Source organism: Oncorhynchus keta, chromosome 17 (genome assembly GCF_023373465.1).
Source record: "Oncorhynchus keta strain PuntledgeMale-10-30-2019 chromosome 17, Oket_V2, whole genome shotgun sequence".
Taxonomy (NCBI): domain Eukaryota; kingdom Metazoa; phylum Chordata; class Actinopteri; order Salmoniformes; family Salmonidae; genus Oncorhynchus; species Oncorhynchus keta.
In genome coordinates, this window is record NC_068437.1 from 14900134 (window position 1) to 14919166 (window position 19033).

General features: G+C 41.0%; 1 protein-coding gene across 1 annotated transcript in view; it reads left to right on the forward strand.

The window, feature by feature from the left end:
* Positions 1 to 14678, forward strand: part of LOC118396491 (voltage-dependent calcium channel subunit alpha-2/delta-4-like) — a 72471-nt gene extending 57793 nt beyond the window's left edge. Inside the window, exons 25-36 of the mRNA XM_035790735.2 lie at positions 898 to 959; positions 1225 to 1239; positions 1516 to 1560; positions 1691 to 1753; positions 11061 to 11131; positions 11237 to 11312; positions 11715 to 11767; positions 11850 to 11905; positions 12241 to 12261; positions 12389 to 12506; positions 12679 to 12877; positions 14074 to 14678. Of these exons, the coding sequence (XP_035646628.2) occupies positions 898 to 959; positions 1225 to 1239; positions 1516 to 1560; positions 1691 to 1753; positions 11061 to 11131; positions 11237 to 11312; positions 11715 to 11767; positions 11850 to 11905; positions 12241 to 12261; positions 12389 to 12506; positions 12679 to 12877; positions 14074 to 14163 (869 nt within the window). The 3' untranslated portion in view covers positions 14164 to 14678. The remainder of the gene's footprint in view (positions 1 to 897; positions 960 to 1224; positions 1240 to 1515; positions 1561 to 1690; positions 1754 to 11060; positions 11132 to 11236; positions 11313 to 11714; positions 11768 to 11849; positions 11906 to 12240; positions 12262 to 12388; positions 12507 to 12678; positions 12878 to 14073) is intronic.
* The last annotated feature ends 4355 nt before the right edge of the window (positions 14679 to 19033 follow it).

Below are 19033 nucleotides of genomic sequence, written 5' to 3' on the forward strand. Positions count from 1 at the left end.
ACATCAGACGTACTATGCAAAACATCTGATATCCTATGCAAAACATCTGATATCCTATGCAAAATATCTGATATAGTATGCAAAACATCAGACATACTATGCAAAACATCAGAGATACTATGCAAAACATCTGATATACTATGCAAAACATCTGAAATACGATGCAAAACATCTGAAATACGATGCAATTCATCTGATATACTATGCAATATATCTGATATACTATGCAATATATCAGACATAATATGCTAAACATCAGACATACTATGCAAAACATGTGATATACTATGTAAAACATCAGACATACTATGCAAAACCTTTGATATACTATGCAAAACATCTGATATGCTATGCAAAACATCTGATATGCTATGCAAAACTTCCGACATACTATGCAAGACATCTGGCATACTATGTAAGACATCAGACATACTATGCAATCAATAGGTGATAACCATTTTAACAAGTCTTCTAAGTAATCAGCTGGTTAAATAAAGTATTACCAGCATTAGTATCTCACAACACAGAATACTGCAGAGGTATCAACAACAACAGGCTACCATGAAAGCATGGCAGATATTTGCATAGTCTCACCCCACCCAGACAAGATTTACTTGTAGCACACGCCTCACACTACCTCATCAGTGTTTACACAGTGACCATTTGCATGCAAACAGCAGCAGTCTGGTGCTAACTGGGCAAACTGCATAGAGGTGAACTGAAGGCCTAATCGATTTCCTGTCTCACTGTAATGCCCAACCCCACATCCACCCAGCCTCTCAATATAGTTTCACAGATGGTCACAGTAAATTTAGGGTTAAGGGTTTTTGCAGAGTCCATGTTTTCCTCTCTCAACTGACCTGAGTGTGTGTGTGTGCGCTTGTGGTCTATTTTTAGCCATCGGGGTGCAGATGTCCTTGGAAATGCTGGAGAAGAGGCTATGGGCCATTACCTTTCAGGTAAGGGAGCAACACACACACAAACGTACACAGACACACACATACACACACTCAGCTCTCCATCGATATATCAGACTACTGACACAAATCCATCTCTGGCTCAGTTGGTAAGAGCATGGCAACATCAAGGTCACAGGATCAGTTCCCGCAGGGATCACATACACATACCAAAATGTGTGCACTACATTTCGGATAATCTGCTAAGTGCTAATATTTGATCATCTCTCTGTCTTTCTCCTCCTCTGCCTCTCACCTCCACTCACAGCCCAATGACACAGACGTAAGTAAACAGTGACCTTTCACTTTCTGTTGATACAATACATTAACTCCTCTCTCTGATTATGAAGAGGTTATCACACCCTATTGACTCGGCTATAGAGCCAGCCATGTTTGTGTTGTTGTTACGGTTGTGTGTTCCAAATCCACATATAGGTCTCTCTCTCTGCTGTCAGCCAGTCACATGATTAATCTGTATCTAAGGGGTGGTCGACCTTCTGACTCACGACCTTGACCTTTATCCTCTCTCTCATCTCTATCTGTCTCTTTCTCTCTCCAGTGTACTGAAGTGGAAGGTGTCTGCCCTCTCACCTGTCAAAGCATTGTGAGTACTGAGCCTATTCTACAGGTTTGGGGTCAGTTACGATTCAATTCATGAATGACAATGATGTTCAAATATTATTGTATAAATGCTAATGATGCTTCATTTAATGTGCGGTCTTCTTTTCCTCCAGGATGTCAACTGTTTCCTTGTGGACAGCAACGGTTTCATCATAGTCTCGAAAGAGAGGTCAGAGGTAAGTGGCCGACATCATGACCACCCAGTGACCCGAACATATTAAACCAATCCATACGGCCATCCTAACACCACCATCATACACCAGTCGAAAATTCTAAAGTAACCCCTCAACTGTACTATAGTACATCATATGTGGTTTGTTATATAACGATTGCAACATAATAACATGTTTAACCTTTTGATAAGCAGATCAGGGATCAGCAGATCAGGGGAGGGATAATTTATATAATCACGATCTGGTCGGCTTGACCATGTAAATACACATAAGGTCAGGTGATTGCATCTTAACACTCTTCCTAAGGGACGTGTTCAGTGCTGGTAGCTCCTTAGCAACAAGAAAGAGAGAGGGGGAGAGATCGAGAAAGAGAGAGATCGAGAGAGCAATTGCGAGAGAGAGATTGAGAGAGCAATCGCGAGAGAGCAATCGAGAGAGCAATCGAGAGAGCAGAGAGAGAGAGAGAGAGAGAGAGAGAGAGAGAGAGAGAGAGAGAGAGAGAGAGAGAGAGAGAGAGAGAGAGAGAGAGAGAGAGAGAGAGAGAGAGAGAGAGAGAGAGAGAGAGAGAGAGAGAGAGAGGCACATTGCGTTGCAGAAAGTAGGTAGCAGGCCAAAACAACATCTGGAGCACTCATAGGATTTGAGAACACTTAGGGTCCTAATCCCTCTTAGACGCATTAGCAGAGACTGACTAACTGGGGCTAAAGGCACCAAACGGCCTGCGCCACCTCATCACTTGACTTCACTGTAAAGAGGCCTTGACTGGATGAGGCTCGCCCTGTATGGGTCTGGATCTTGACCCCTATAGCCTGTCACGGCGTTGGTCACGTAGGCTACCGGGGACTCATTCGTGGGATGTATTTTGTCCTTGTTCGATTGACCATGGCCTCTTATCACTTGTAATAGGGAGACCTTTTGGGTTGAGGAGGAGCGCGGGCTGGAGGAGAGTGCACAAACACAAACACATAGGCTGAACACACACAGATGCACACACACACCACATCTTGTTTACCCAAAGCAGGTCCTCCTGTATAAGAATTCCTCAAATTCAGGTCAGGTCAGTGAAGAGTTTTTTTAATGTCCCAATACCTTGGCATCGGGTCTATGAATTGACATTTAAAACAACACTTGACACTTGAATATGTTTGGTTCAATTTAAGCTATTATAAAAAAAACACTTGCTACAAAAATAATGCTCAATACACTGAGTGTACAAAACATTAAGAACAGGACATACACTGACCAGGTGAATCCAGGTGAAGGATATGATCCCTTATTGATGTCACTTGTTAAATCCATTTTAATCAGTATAGATGAAGGGGAGGAGACGGGTTAAAGAATGATTTTTAAGCCTTGAGACAATTGAGACATTGATTGTGTACGTGTGCCATTCAGAGGGTGAATGGGCAAGACAAAACACGTCAGTGCCTTTGAACAGTAGTAGGTGCCAGGTGTACCGGTTTGTGTCAAGAACTGCAATGCTGCTGGGTTTTCACGCTCAACCGTTTTCCATGTGTATCAAGAATGGTCCACCACACAAAGGACATCCAGCCAACTTGATACAACTGTGGGAAGTATTGGAGTCGACATGGGTCAGCATCTCTGTGGAACGCTTTCAACACCTTGTAGAGTCCATGCCCTGACGAATTGAGGATGTTCTGAGGCCAAAAGGTGTGTGTGTGTGTGGGGGGGGTTGTTATGTCATAATATCAGGGTTCAGATGGAAGGTATCATAGTAAAATGGAGGGATGTATTGCAAAAGGAAATAGCAAAAGGGCATTATACTGGGAAAGATTAGTTAATCTGTGGACATCGGAGGGTTGGAGTTAAAATCAGAATGAATAATGGATTGGCCACTGTGGGTGAAAATCCTGCACTTGAAGGAGGAAATGAAGGAGAAAAGTATAATTATTTAGGAATTGTAGGGTAGGGATAGTAGGGTAGGGGGGAACATATATATAGAAAAAACATTAATAAGGGGGATTAGCATTGATGCAAACAATTAAATTGATAGAACCTACAATCAATCTGCAATAAAACCTCTTAAGCTGACAGTCCCCGAAATCTGGCACTAGAATTACTTAAACATATATTTGATTGATTTCCAACCGTTTTATACGTCAGAAGACAGAAATCCAGACCTTCCTAAGACCATGTAAAGGTCCTCTGTCGAATAAACTTGTATTTGCCCCCCTCTGGTGGTCTGCTGCATTATTACATCGATTTATGTCACTTCACTGAGACATCACGTCAAAGGGGCGGTCCTTAGAAAAACATGTATCCAGCTTGACTGCTTCATTGCACAGACATGGCTAAGCAATCGCTGGGATATGTCTCGAATAGGTAGATCTAAATACACAACTTCCATAGCTCTACTATAAATAATGCGACCTACACTCTTCCTAAAATAAGTAAAGTAATAATTTTGTGTGGAAGTCGCACATTTTTTTTTACGGCAGAGGCAGACACATTGCATATGCTCAGGATGACAAAAGCGAGCCCTTTACATAGCCCTTCTCAATAGGAGGGACACACACTGTTTAAATTGCCCATTTAAATGTTGATTTAGAAATTGAACATTTATCACTAATGTCATTTAACATTTATCACTAATGTCATGATAAGTTTGGTAAAGTAATAAAGAATGTGAAATGTTTTGGGTAAGATGCGCCTAAAACAGATTATAACTATATACAAACATATTATAAAGTATGAAAAGGCTTATTCATTCACTATTTATATTTATTTTATCATCATATGTGTATGTTTTATTATATACTACATCATATGGGTTGAAAAAAAAAAAAACTCAGAAACATAAATTAACAATTCAAAGTGAAAGTCAGAGGTCATGGCTTTCTAGGGGGGGGGGGAGCACTACTACATTAATAAAATATTGCCCTCTTGCTAGATTGATGACTACAGCCATAGTGAATCAGTGCAAAACAGCTGTCAGCTCAACTTTAAAGCTGATCTACTCATAAAAGTATTCTTGCTGCAATCTCTGCCAGTCCCCGATGAAATAAAACATTCACTAACATTAAGCCTACTCAGGCCAAACCAAGGATGAAGTATTTACATTTTCCCTTTTAATTGCATATGTTTATGTCTCAGTAAGGCACTAAAGCAAACCTTAGTAAGCAGACAGTATGATTTAGTGCTACCCCGTAACATTTCGCTGAGGTTAGGACTTTGATCAAGTTTTGTGGAAACACAAAGTATCCCTCCCTTTTTATTCTGAGAGAGGGATTGGGCTGAGGCAGAGCTCTAAATATTTAATCATCGGAGATATGGAAGCAGTGATGACTTCAAGAAATGGGTCATACATAACTTCTTTAAAATGTACCAAGGTACCAATTGTATTTAACCTTTATTTTATCAGGGAGATATACTGAGACCAAAGTCTATTTTATAGATGAGCCCTAAATGACAGAAAATACAACTACAAAATGCAAGCAGAAAGAAAAACAGTCATAAAAAACAAACACATTCATCAGTAATAAGGTCCTCAATCATCTTTCTGAATCGCCCCAGAGGCACCACAACATCACAAATAAGGTGTAAGAAAACTAAACGCTGATTTACGTAACTCCGTACAGACCAAAGGAGTTTCCACAGTTAACTATACCTGAGACCGGGTGTGGTAACTCGTATGTCTAAAGTTTAATAATGATGTTATGTACAGTGAGACTTTTTGTAAAAGGTCTTTATAAATGAAAGCAACCTAAGTGACATCAAAGAGAGAATCCGGTGATGATTGTTCAAACTGGCGCCCGTAAATAAAGTGCAGTGCACTAGGATACACTGCATCTAATGGCTTTCATGAAGTGGCAGCTGCGTTTATATAGATGATGTCGCCGTAGTCCAGGGCCGATAGGAACGTCAACTGAATAATCTGCATTCCACTATTTAGTGAAAGGCAGGACCTATTTCTATTCTCTAATGTATATGCTTTTTAAAATAGCTTTTCAGCTGTACAAATGCCCAGATATTTGTAAGCAGGGACATGATCAATATGGACACCATCCAAAGTACATACAGGGCATTCAGAAAGTATTCAGACCCCTTCACTTTTTCCACATTTTGTTAATAATAATATAATATATGCCATTTAGCAGACGCTTTTATCCAAAGCGACTTACAGTCATGTGTGCATACATTCTACGTATGGGTGGTCCCGGGGATCAAACCCACTACCCTGGCGTTACAAGCGCCATGCTCTACCAACTGAGCTACAGAAGGACCAGAAGGACCAAGTACTCAGTACTTTGTTGTGGAAGCACCGTTGGCAGCAATTACAGCCTCAAGTCTACTTGGGTATGACACTTCAAGGTTGGCACACCTGTATTTGGGGAGTTTCTCCCATTCTTCTCTGCAGATCCTCTCAAGCTCTGTCAGGTTGGATGCGGAGTATCGCTGAACAACTATTTTCAGATCTTTCCAGAATGTTTGATCGGGTTCAAGTCCGGGCTCTGACTGGGCCACTCAAGAACATTCAGACAGGTGTCCTGAAGCCACTCCTGCATTGTATTGGCTGTGTGCTTAGGGTCATTGTCCTGTTGGAAGGTGAACTTTCGCCCCCAGTTGAAAGTGTCTTCAAGGGCAGTCGCAAAAACCATCAAGCGCTGTGATGAAACTGGCTCTCATGAGGACCGTCACAGGAAAGGAAGACCCAGAGTAAATTAAATAAATGCTTCAGAGTTCAAGTAGCAGACACATCTCAACATCAACTGTTCAGAGGAGACTGCGTGAGTCAGGCCTTCGTGGTCCATTTCTGCAATGAAACCACTACCAAAGGACACCAATAAGAAGAAGAGACTTGCTTGGGCCAAGAAACATGAGCTATGGACATTAGATCTGTTCTTTAGATTTTTGGTTCCAACTGCTGTGTCTTTGTGAGACGCAGAGTAGGTGAACGGATGATCTCTGCATGTGTGGTTCCCACTATGAAACATGGAAGAGGAGGTGTGATGGTGCTTTGCTGGTGACACTGTCAGTGATTAATTTAGAATTCAAGTCACACTTAACCAGCATGGCTACCACAGCATTCTGCAGCGATACGCCATCCCATCTGGTTTGCCCTTAGTGGGTTGATCATTTGGGTGTATAAGGGCTGTGTAAGGGCTATTTGACCAATAAGGAGAGTGATGGAGTGCTGCAACAGATGACCTGGCCTCTACAATCACCCGACCTCAACCCAATTGAGATGGTTTGGGATGAGTTGGACCGCAGAGTGAAGGAAAAACAGCCAACAAGTGCTCAGCATATGTGGGAACTCCTTCAAGACCGTTGGAAAAGCAGTCCAGGTGAAGCTGGTTGAGAACATGTCAAGCTGTCATCAAGGCAGAAGGTGGCTACTTTTAAGAATCTCAAATATAAAATGTGTTTTGATTTGTTTAACACTTTTTTGGTTACTACATGATTCCATATGTGTTAGTTCATAGTTTTGATGTATTCACTATTATTCTGCAATGTAGAAAATACAAAAAAATAACAAAATGTTGAAAAACTGATAGGGTCTGAATATTTTTCAAATGTACTGTATGCTTAAATCATCAGTTATTTTTATACGTTCTAGAGAACATATACTTAGTTTTACCTTCATTCAATACTAATTTCAGGTCAATAACATTTTTCTGTTATACAATAAAAGCACAGGTCAGATAGAGCCTGGTCAACCGTGGGGGCAATAGCATACACAACAGTATCATCGTCATCATTGTTAATGTAAACAGGACAAAGTACTGGACCCAGAATCGACTCCTGCGGGACACCTTTTGTAATATCCAGGAAACCTGATTTAACACCATCTGTACTTACACATTGAGTTTTATCTGTCAAGTACATTTTAAACCAGTTTCATGCAGCCTGGTCGAGACCAATTGAGGAAAGCCTGAGTGATCAACAGTATCGAAAGCCTTTGACGGGTCAATGAAATGTTGCCTTTTATCCATACAGTTAACCACATAATTTATAACTATGGATGCAGCAAAGATAGTGCTATGACCTGGTCTAAAACCCGACTGATGTACATTTACGTAGAATACATTTCAAATATAAAGATCTTAGCTGATAATTCATCAAGGATTCTAATATTTTAGCTTGGCAAGAAAGTTTAGAAATAGGGCGATAATTACTTAGGTCACAAGGGCTGCCACCTTTGTGAAGGGGGAGTACATGGGCCGCATTCCAAACCTTAGGGATAGCACCAGATATAAGAGTCAGGTAAAAAATATGGGTTAATGATTCAGCATTCAGGGAGGCAGAGAGCTGCAGCAAAAATGGATCATGCATATAAGCCCCAGTGGATTTTTATACCTCAGTCTTAAGCAAGGCATCTAACACATCACAGATAGCAAATTGTTGAAATAATATAATATATAATAATATAAATATAAAATGAATGAAATTGAAGTTGAAATGAAAACAAAGATTCACTAGAAGTTGATGGGTTAACCGTCAAGTCAGCTAGAGGCTTGCAGAGAGAAGAGCAGTCGATTGACTGCCCAGCATCAATTAAACCACTGCTTCTTTCAAATAAAAAGCCTGCTGAGATAAAATTCTGATTAAAAGCATCACTTATCCCATTATTCTCAGTCATGATACCAGAGTCAGAAAGAAATGCAGGGAAGAAGAGGAATTTGTACACCTCAATGCAAATACTATTTTCTAAAATTTAGAAGGATCACCAGTAGAGTCCAAGATGTAGCTTGATTTAGCTTTCTTAATCGAGATAGTATATCGGTATAGGGCAGCCGCTAGCCTAGAGGTTAGAGCGTTGGGCCAGTAACCGAAAGGTTGCTGATTCAAATATCTGCTGATGTGCCTTGAGCAAGGCACTTAACCTTCATTTGCTCCAGGGGTGCCGTACCACTATGGCTGACCCTGTAAAACAACACGTTTCACTGCACCTATCCGGTGAATGTGACAATAATAAATGTTATTTTATTTTATTTTACTAGACTATGACTAAGCAGAAACAAAAGTCTAGATGCTGACTACACAACATGTAGTATGTCTGTAATAGATTTGATCAAGGACACTGCTTTGGAACTGCATTGGATTCCCATCATTTGATGGATGCATTGTTTACAAAGCTTCCCACCGAAACGTTGTTGCAGTTTTATTTCAAAGCATTTCTGACAGGTAAATAGAGCGTCATGTTCCAGAGTTCTCTGGCCTCGGTGACCAAAGTTCACGCTCGGCAAACACACACACACACACACACACACACACACACTCAGCAAACACTGAATCGCTTAAAAAGCCACTGGGAAATTATTTTCCTCTTCTCCCTGTGATTGAAATAAAGTGTCAGCCGCAGTTGGAGAGAAAGGGGAGGAGGAGTGAGGATGACTTGTAAACTTGGACAGTGTTGCTAAAACAAAGTGGCCTTGAATAATTCAGGGGAACAGAGATGTGCTACGGTAAGACAAGAAAGACAGAGGGAAGTGTATACTGTACTTTAGGTTAGCCTCTCTGTCATTGAATAAGCTGTGACACTCATTCACAGACGACAGTACTCTAACGTGACATGAACATGCAGTACATGATAGTGACAGGTGAATACATATAGTAGAGGTACAGAATACCAGATGGAGATAACTGAAAGGAAAGTGTACCCATTTTGAGTGTTATGTCGTTTTTGTGCATCTCCGAGTGATGTTCTATGGATTCCCTGGGTTATTTCATGTGTTCATGAGTATCTGAGTTATTTGGTTTAAGCAGGAGGAAATTCGGGCCGGGATGACGTAGCGCCGTGATAAAGTCACTCTCACTACACTGGAAGTTAATAGTAATTCGACTTTTAGATTGTGAAAATGTCTCTCATTACATGTCCGATTTCAATACTGGCCGATATCAAAGCTCTGGAGGATGTCTTCTCTCAAATGAGCCATTGATCATATGTTTGATAGTCCTACCTCAAGAAATGTGTAATTTAACGGAGGGTCTAGCACATGTTTCCAATTGTCTGCCTCTTTAGTCCAAGGTGCATGCATTGCAGGTGCTGTGGCCAGAGATATTATAGAAAGGAGATAGAAATCCAATGAATGAAGGAACTTATAATGCCTATTTGTAATGTTTTACTTCTTGTTGACGGAATTCGTGCTAATTTTTGTTTTTGAGCAGCTTAGCGCCCAATAGACTCCCATTCACTCCTTGAAGGAGAGCGCCTTTTGTCCCTAAATTGCCCATAATTCACCGCGCTGTCCATTGACGTACCGTGGGCAACGTTTCCCATCTCCTCAAAAGTATATCTCCCGTTGCGAACGTTAGACTCCACTTTGTGCGGCACATCGACGTGCAGGTTGAACAGGGTGAGATTATAGACTACTAAATTAATAGTACAGTTTGTTTGGGTGATTTTAGAGCTAACTAGCTACGTTACATGCTGATATTGTCTTTGGTATTATTGTGTGTAGCTAAGTTTACTAGCTAACTAGGCTACCAGCCCATAAAGACAGCATTGCATTGTGGATTTTGTTGACTTGAGCTGCAACAGATTTCCACAACGATTTTCCATGTTGCTAACAACCATAATTTAAAGCCAAAATGAAACATTTGTTTTAAAAAATATATTGTTCTCACATATTTGTGTTATTTTTAAAACTGTAAATTAAAGGAATGAGTGGTTTTGGGTCCAATGCAGCCATTTAAAGAAAATCTCAATTTCAAATAATTTCTCCTTACAGTGATTGTTTTGAATTAAAATGGTCAAAAAGAAACGAAACAGCTTCTTATCAAAGGGCAATTTCTCAAGCAAGAATTTTGCTAGGAGTGGGGTGGGGAAAACTGAAAAACAGATGTTATTGACATAGAGGTTTGGAACTCTGTTTCTTATTGGTCTATTAACTAATTAACCTACTGGTGATGTCACCAGGCAGGTCAAAACTCCTCCCACCAAAACAAGCTGAAATTTCGGGCGATGCTTTCAAACAGCTCTTACACTGAAAGTGTATTATCATAATTCTCACAATTTCACAGTATTATTCTAACCTCATAGTGTGGAAATATATATAAAACGGAGGAAAATCACGTTGACTGCAATGGGCATTTAAGCCACTAGGATCCAATAGTTTATGTTCACGTTGGGTCATGCTGACCATAAAACATGTGAAAGTGCTTGCTATCAGCTTACTGTGACTGCTTACTAACAGGGCAGCTTCCATAAAGTAAGATACAGAATGCCTTTTTGGTGTAACAGAATCTCCCTCGGACTCCATCTCTCTGACTCTGAGGTGATGTATCTTTGCATAATGATTAAGCTCTGGGGTGACTTAGATCTTAGATATTGTTGTCGTCACTACAGGTCGGACGTTTCTTTGGGGAAGTGGATGGGTCTGTGATGACAGCGTTGATCACGTCAGGCATGTTCAAGCAGTAAGAGAAGCTACATTATGTTGGACATATTATACCATTGATTGAACCTATTGCGCAATGTTGTATAACCCCTAACTACCTAATTGTTGTGTGTTTGTGCAACAGGGTGTCGCTGTATGACTACCAGGGTATGTGTAGATCAGGACACAGTCATTCCAGTAGTGCTCGGCCTCTGCTCAGTGTAAGTCAAGCCATATAAGCAAGTTTTTCAATTGCTTTATCAATTCCTCAACCATGAAGAAGGCACTACAAGTTGAAACATTGGATGCGTTTACCCATTCAATTATTAGGAGCACATATACAGTATGTAACTTTATTTACTGATCTTGAATCAATTGCTCACTAACAATAATAAATATAGTTATAACGATTAACAAAAATCCAGCAAATCATGAACATTAATTCTAAATGCTCTACTAATGGCTTATGATGCAAGTCATTATAAAATCTCATCTGCTGATTGAATAATATGGTAACTTAGCAGATGCTCTCTTCTTGCTCTCTTTCACCTGACTTACCTGTAGTTTTCTCTCTGTCTCTGTCGTTCTCTCTCTCTCCGTATCTCCATCTCTCCTTCCTATAGCCTTTCTACGGCCTTGCGGCAGTGATCAAATGGTTCTTTTCTCACATGTTGATGTAAGTATGAGATGCACTTTTTGGGCTGATTTTGGGAGAAATTCATAGTTTTAAAAAACCCAACAACTCTACTTCTTTACAGGTTCTTAATGGAGTTCAACTTCTGTGGGTTGTGGCACTCGGATTACATTGTAGACGGTAAGTCATGCTCTTAATACTTTATGTGACAAAGACCATCGCAAAGAGGATGTTTGCATGCATACCAGTGACGGGAGAGTCACTTTCAAATGAATACATGTTTGTGCTTTCATATTCCCTTGCTGAATCATCCTGCAGTTTTCATACAATGTCTGAATGTCTTTGTCTCATTGACATGTCATTGTCTCTCATCCAAATGCTGTCTCCCATCCCATTTTCTCACCCATGGTCATCATTTGACTGTATGCCGCTCCCATTGCCATGTTCATCTGTCTGTGGTCCATCGTGAACGGTGCACCATCCATCTCCTCTCCACTGTGATTCCCAAAACACAGCCAAGGCTGGCTACCATACATGTGAGTAGACGGGTGCCTGTAGATGTGGGCGGGTGTACGTACTGTATGTGAGGGTGTGTGTGTGTGTGTGTATGCATTTCTTTGAAACAAACAAAAATTACATTAATGCTGACTTTATCCTCATTAGCCCATAAAGCCAAGAAGGTTGACGCGCTGCAGCCGTGTGACACAGAGTATCCTGGCTTCGTGTACGATTCCTCCATCAGAGAAACCAACAGCCTCATCAAATGTGGCCGTTGTCAGAAGTAAGAACCTCCACAAGACAATCAACTCCACTGTGGTGGCGCCCTCTTATGGCCATGATACCTACCTGCAATTATCTGAACTGAGTCTTTTGTATTCCCGAATGGAACTGAATCTTGTTTAACTGAACTTGTGTTCCGGAATGTAACGTTAACGGAATGTGTTGTGTTCCAGGATGTTTGTGGTGCAGGCGGTTCCTGAAAGTAACCTGGTGTTGATGGTGGTCCAGGCGGACTGTGACTGCTCCCGCCAGTACTCCTCCATCACCCTGGAGCCCAAGGAGGTCAAATACAACGCATCAGTCAAGTGTAACAGGATGAAATCTCAGAAAGTCCGCCGGCGCCCAAACTCCTGTCACGCCTATCATCCTAAGGTCAGCCCTCTCCCCTCCTCATTGTGTAATATTGAGTTGATTACTGTCATTGACTACAGGGTTAGCATAGCAGGCATGTTGAAATTAAAATAGGGAAGTGTTTGTTACATTTGAAATGGTATGAAATTCACAGAGATGCGTCGTCCAAGTAGATTGTGTCAATCAATATAAAGCAGTATGCTCAAAAGGTCTTGAGGGGTTCTTTGTCAGGGGTAAGGGTGATATGTGTAAAAAATAAATGTGCCTATCAGGAAAGGTTATTTACTGCTGTGATGGTTGTGAAGATTTGACAGTACACTACAGGAAACTGGTTGCACTGAAAGTACGGTAAACAACGGCAACTTACTGAAGGGTTGTACCAGTTTAAGTGGTTGATGGGTATGTTGACAAAGTTTGAGCACCTCCATTAATACTGTCAGTTCTGTGATCTATGTAAGATAATGTGACAGTAAAAGATTTGCAGTGTCAAAACGTTACTATGCATTTCACAGTAACTTAATAGCAGTTAGTTGCCTGGAAGTTGCTGTGCATTTTGCAGTCCCTAACTGGCATCCAGCTGTAGGTAAGCTAATGTAAACTTTTCTGATTACAAGATATAGCTTAACATTAGTTGACAACTCCTGAGATTATTAGTGATGAGTACACTTGGGACTCAGCCTTGGTTGCCCGAAAACGGATCTTGCTGCCACACCATCAGGTCAGTGAGCATGACCGAGGTCAGCCACAGTAACTGTCAATTTTACAATAACTACGTGCAGCAAGTTGAGAGTATATTATTGAAAATAAACATGAACTTCCTGTTGACAAACTGCCATTAACTTACTGCAAAATGCACAGTAAACTCTTAACAGTGCAACTCTTGATTTTCAAAACCTCTTACAAAGTCTGTAGAACTGGGAGTGGACAAATTAGGTGCTCAACCTTCATCAACACAAGATAAAATCACTTAAAGGGGCAGTGCAGTCAAAAACATAATTAACCTGTGTTTTATATATATTTCCACACGATGAGGTTGAAATAATTATTATGATAATGCACTTTTAGTGTGTAAGAGCTGTTTGAAAAGACCGCCTGAAATTTCAGCTTGTTTGGCGAGGTGTGGTTTTTGTTAAAAGGTTTCACTAGCAAGTTTTTTATTTTTTTATTGTATTTTAGCAATTCATTTTGAAATGTTTCTATCTTGTTGCTGATTGTAGGAAAATGCCAAGGACTGTGGAGGAGCTTCAGAGATCAGCCTATCGGTGGCCATCTTCTTGACTTCTCTGGCCACTTCATTGGCCCTCTGAAGATGGACATAACAAGGCTCCACCTCTCTTATGGCCGTTCACATTTCCTTTTTGTATATTTTATTATTTTATAAAAGACCTTTAACTACATAAAGGACCTACCAATACAGTAGTTAAAGTCAATTCCGGAGCGAGGGCAATTTTCTAGTAAGACTCCTTTTCCCACAATGAGAGAGAGAAAGAGACTCAACAGTCCAAACAAAAGCTACATTTCTTTGCTTGGGACTCTTTTGCATGAGCCATGGGATATGAACTTGTGGAAATGCGAAGCAATGAGAGACTGTTATTTTCATGGAGACACTGATATGGTAGGACAGGAACCCTGCCCTCTGCTGGACAATCCATCAGATTTTTATACACAGTAACATTATTGTATTGTATTAAAACTCTTTTTTTATGTTGAAATGAACTACTGTACCAAAACTGTGTGCTATGAAATAGGAATATTCATATTTTTGTGGTATACTTGATGAACATTTGCAATAAATAATGTACATTCGTGCTTAGACCGGGAACATGCTGGTGACCATTCCCTTACCATGGGGCGGCAGGGTAGCCTAGTGGTTAGAGCAGTGTACTAGCAACCTGAATGGTTGCAAGTTCAAACCCTTGAGCTGACAAGGTACAAATCTGTCGTTCTGCCCCTGAACAGGCAGTTAACCCACTGTTCCTAGGCCGTCATTGAAAATAAGAATTTGTTCTTAACTGACTTGCCTAGTTAAATAAAGGTAAAATAAATAAACCATAAGTCAGAGGCTAGTCTCGTAGACCCTACATATAAAAAGTATGTGGACACCCTTTCAAATTAGTAGCTGCCGCTCTTTCAACCACAGCCGTTGCTGACGGGTGTATAAAATTGTGCACACAGCCATGCAATCTCCATAGACAAACATTGTCAGTAGAATGGCCCGTACTGAAGAGCTCCGTCACTTTCAACATGGCACTGTCATAGGCTGCCACCTCCCAAATGAGTCAGTTCGTCAACTTTTTGCCCTGCTAGAGCTGCCCCAGTCAACTGTAAATGCTGTTATTGTGAAGTGGAAACGTCTAGGAGCAACGAAAATTCAGCGGTAAAGTGGTAGGCCACTCAAGCTCAGAATGGGATCGCCGAAGTGCGTAGCACGTAAAAGTTGTCTGTCCTTGTCAGTTGCAGCACTCACTATCAAGTTCTAAACTGCCTCTGGAAGCAACTTCAGCACAATAACTGAGTTTCATGAAAATGGGTGTCCATGGCTGAGCAGCCACACACAAGCCTAAGATCAACATGCGCAATGCTAAGCATTGGCTGGAGTGGTGTGAAGCTCACTGCCATTGGACTCTGGAGCAGTGGAAACGTGCTCTCTGGAGTGATGAATCGTGCTTCACCATCTGGTCGACAAATCTGGGTTTGGTGGATTCCAGGAGAACGCTACCTGCCCGAATGCATAATGCCAATTGTAAAGTTTTGTAGAGGAGGAATTATGGTCTTTGGCTGTTTTTCATGGTTCAAACATCAAACACCTATGGGATGAATTGGAACGGCGACTGCGAATCAGGCCTAATCGCCCAACATCAGTGCCTGCAGCAATGTTCCAACATCTAGTGGAAAGCCTTCCCAGAAGAGTGGAGGCTGTTAGCCTCAGAGGGCACCAACTCCACATTAATGCCCATGATTTTGGAATGAGATGTTCGACGAGCAGGTGTCCACATACTTCTGGTCATGTAGTGTAGTTCATGATACTGGTATGCTTGAAGCTTTACGAAAGTGGGAAACTGTTTAACAACAATGACCTATTGTCAAATGTGAATCAGAAATGTGTCTTTTTTGCTGTCTTATTTTATTCCCAACCCCTCTAGACAACACACACTCACACACAAAAGCTGGGAGCAGCAGCAGAGGGTTAGCCACAGAGCAGCGTTAAGGGTTATGCGCCTTGCTCAATGGCACAACGGCGGTAGGTGGGACCTGAAATTCTTATGCTAGTGGTTATTGGCTCACTTCTGCCAAATTCTTCCCCTGTGAAATCATTACAAGCAGTGACGGATTTAGGTATAGGCGACATGGACAGCCGCCGGGGGCGGCACGGGGCACCCGCACAAACAATTTCGGAATGGTGACATTTGCGCAATTGGTTTTCTATCGCTCATTTGCACGTCACGTCAATGATATCATGTGGGACTGTGAGTCAATTAACCTTGTCGGAGTGGGCACCCTGATTCTAGTTTGTGAGCTAAGCAGGCTACTTACTGCCTGGGAAGGTCTCCCACTCAGAAGTACGAGATGGGGCGGGGTAGGTTGATCTCAGGTCTCCTCACTGGAAGCCCGGGGTAGGGAGAGCGGGGGAATCTATCAAATAGCGCACCTCTAACTTTGTACAGTATTAAATGCAATTAGTAAAATCCGTCACACTACGAAATGCTACCAAATAAACCACAATTAATTCATAATATCGTGAATATATAGTTTACGGACATATTGTTGCATTTATTTCTGGTTTGTGCGACATCTTTAAGAATAAAACAAAACCACACACACCACCAAAGTTAATTGGTTTAGTCTTGACTCTTGGTTGACAGTGTTGGGGGATGGGTAATCTATTGACGCTGGAGTGCCAAATCAACACAAATGCTACATTGTAGCTGGTCCCCTCGCACACTTTAACCCTATGCTTACTTACCAGCTGACAGTGATTATCTTCTGTAACAAATTCTGCATCAGCCTATCAAAGATCTTAGACTTTATAGCCACCAGCCAAAGGAATTTCTTAAAATTAGGGATATTTTTAACATCCAATTTCAGGGTTTACTTTTGTTCCACGAGGTCTGCAAAGTGTCGTGTCCCTACAATATTGTATGATGCACCCTTGACTAGCCTACTAGATACTAAATCCAAAAGGCACATGTTGACATATATGACTAAATTTGCCTCTCCATTTCACACATATTAATGTGATTTGACAGCAATAAAGGCATATGAGGATTATACAACATGTAAGTTTATATTTGTACAGTAAAATAAAAGATTAAGAAGCTTGTGGCCATGTCAAATAGCTCTACTTTACCCTTTCCTGCTATTACTAATTGGTGGCATTATCCACTAAGGCCCAGAGACAGTGACAAACAACCACTGTGAGTTCGAATTCTCCTTGGGATGAGGTTTTATTTGAGGTCGTCGAGTCAAATAACACATGTGACCAAGTAGATTATAAAAAATGCTTATGAAATGTTGTAGGGTTACATTTAGGTGTATACCTCGATGTAATACAGCCAATATGATTATTAGGCCAGAACAGTGTTTGCTGAAGAAAGACGTAGCTTCTTTGTTCTTAATCTTCATTTTGCTGTTGGCTGCACTTCACTTCTCAACACACTAGCACAATAAATGTAATGCTATATTTTAAAAGGGGGGGGGGTCATGTGGGATTGGAAAATGAAGATCTAGAGTAGACGCTCTACACTTTCAGCTACAGTTGAAGTCGGAAGTTTACATACACCTTAGCCAAATAAACTTAAACTCAGTTTTTCGCAATTCCTGACATTTAATCCGAGCAAAAATTCCCTGTTTTAGGATCACACTTCATTTTAGGAATGTGAAATGTCAGGATAATAGTAGAGAGAATTATTTATTTCAGCTTTTATTTCTTTCATCACATCATTCCCAGTGGGTCAGAAGTTTACATACACTCATTTAGTATTTGGTAGCATTGCCTTTAAATTGTTTAACTTGGGTCAAATGTTTCGGGTAGCCTTCCACAAGCTTTCCACAATAAATTGGGTGAATTTTGGCCCATTTCTCCTAACAGAGCTGGTGTAACTGAGTTAGGTTTGTAGGCCTCCTTGCTCGAACACGCTTTTTCAGTTCTGCCCACAAATTGTCTATGGGATTGAGGTCAGTGCTTTGTGATGGCCACTCCAATACCTTGACTTTGTTGTCCTTAAGCCATTTTGCCACAACTTTGGAAGTATGCTTTGGGTCATTGTCCATTTGGAAGACACATTTGCGACCAAGCTTTAACTTCCTGATGTCTTGAGATGTTGCTTCAATATATTCACATAAATTCCATTCCTCATGATGCCATATATTTTGTGAAGTGCACCAGCCCCTCCTGCAGCAAAGCACCCCTAACAACACGATGCTTCCACCCCGTGCGTCACGTTTGGGATGGTGTTCTCTGGCTTGCAAGCCTCCCCCTTTTTCCTCCAAACTTAACAATGGTCATTATGGCCAAACAGTTTTTTTTTTTCATCAGACCAGAGGGCATTTCTCCAAAAGTACGATCTTTGTGGCTTTTTTTATGGCGGTTTGGAGCAGTCGCTTCTTCCTTGCTGAGCAGCCTTTCAGGTTACGATATTGGACTCATTGTACTGTGGATAAAAATACTTTTGTACCTGTTTCCTCCAGCATCTTCACAAGGTCCTTTGCTGTTGTTCTGGGGTTGACTTGCACTTTTCACACCAAAGTACATTCATCTCTAGGAGACATCTCTAGGTGAAATAATCTGTCTGTAAACAATTGTTGGGAAAATTACTTGTGTCATGCACAAAGTAGATATCCTAACCGACTTGCCAAAACTATAGTTTGTTAACAAGAAATTTGTGGAGGTTGAAAAACAAGTTTTAATGACTCCAACCAAAGTGTATGTAATCTGTCGACTTCAATTGTATATAATCAGTCAGTCAATTGCATGTTATCTAGTTGCTTTGATTATCAGAGCCGTTGGACTTCTGTTAAGTGCACATTCATGAACAAATGTTGGATCACGTCCAACTACGTTGGCGATTTAAATTGGCTGGTGTGCAATTTGAGACAGAGGTCCAGTTTAAACCTGCTGTTTGCAAGTATGGACCCATGACGTATTTCAATGCGTGAATCACATTTTCAAAGGATGTA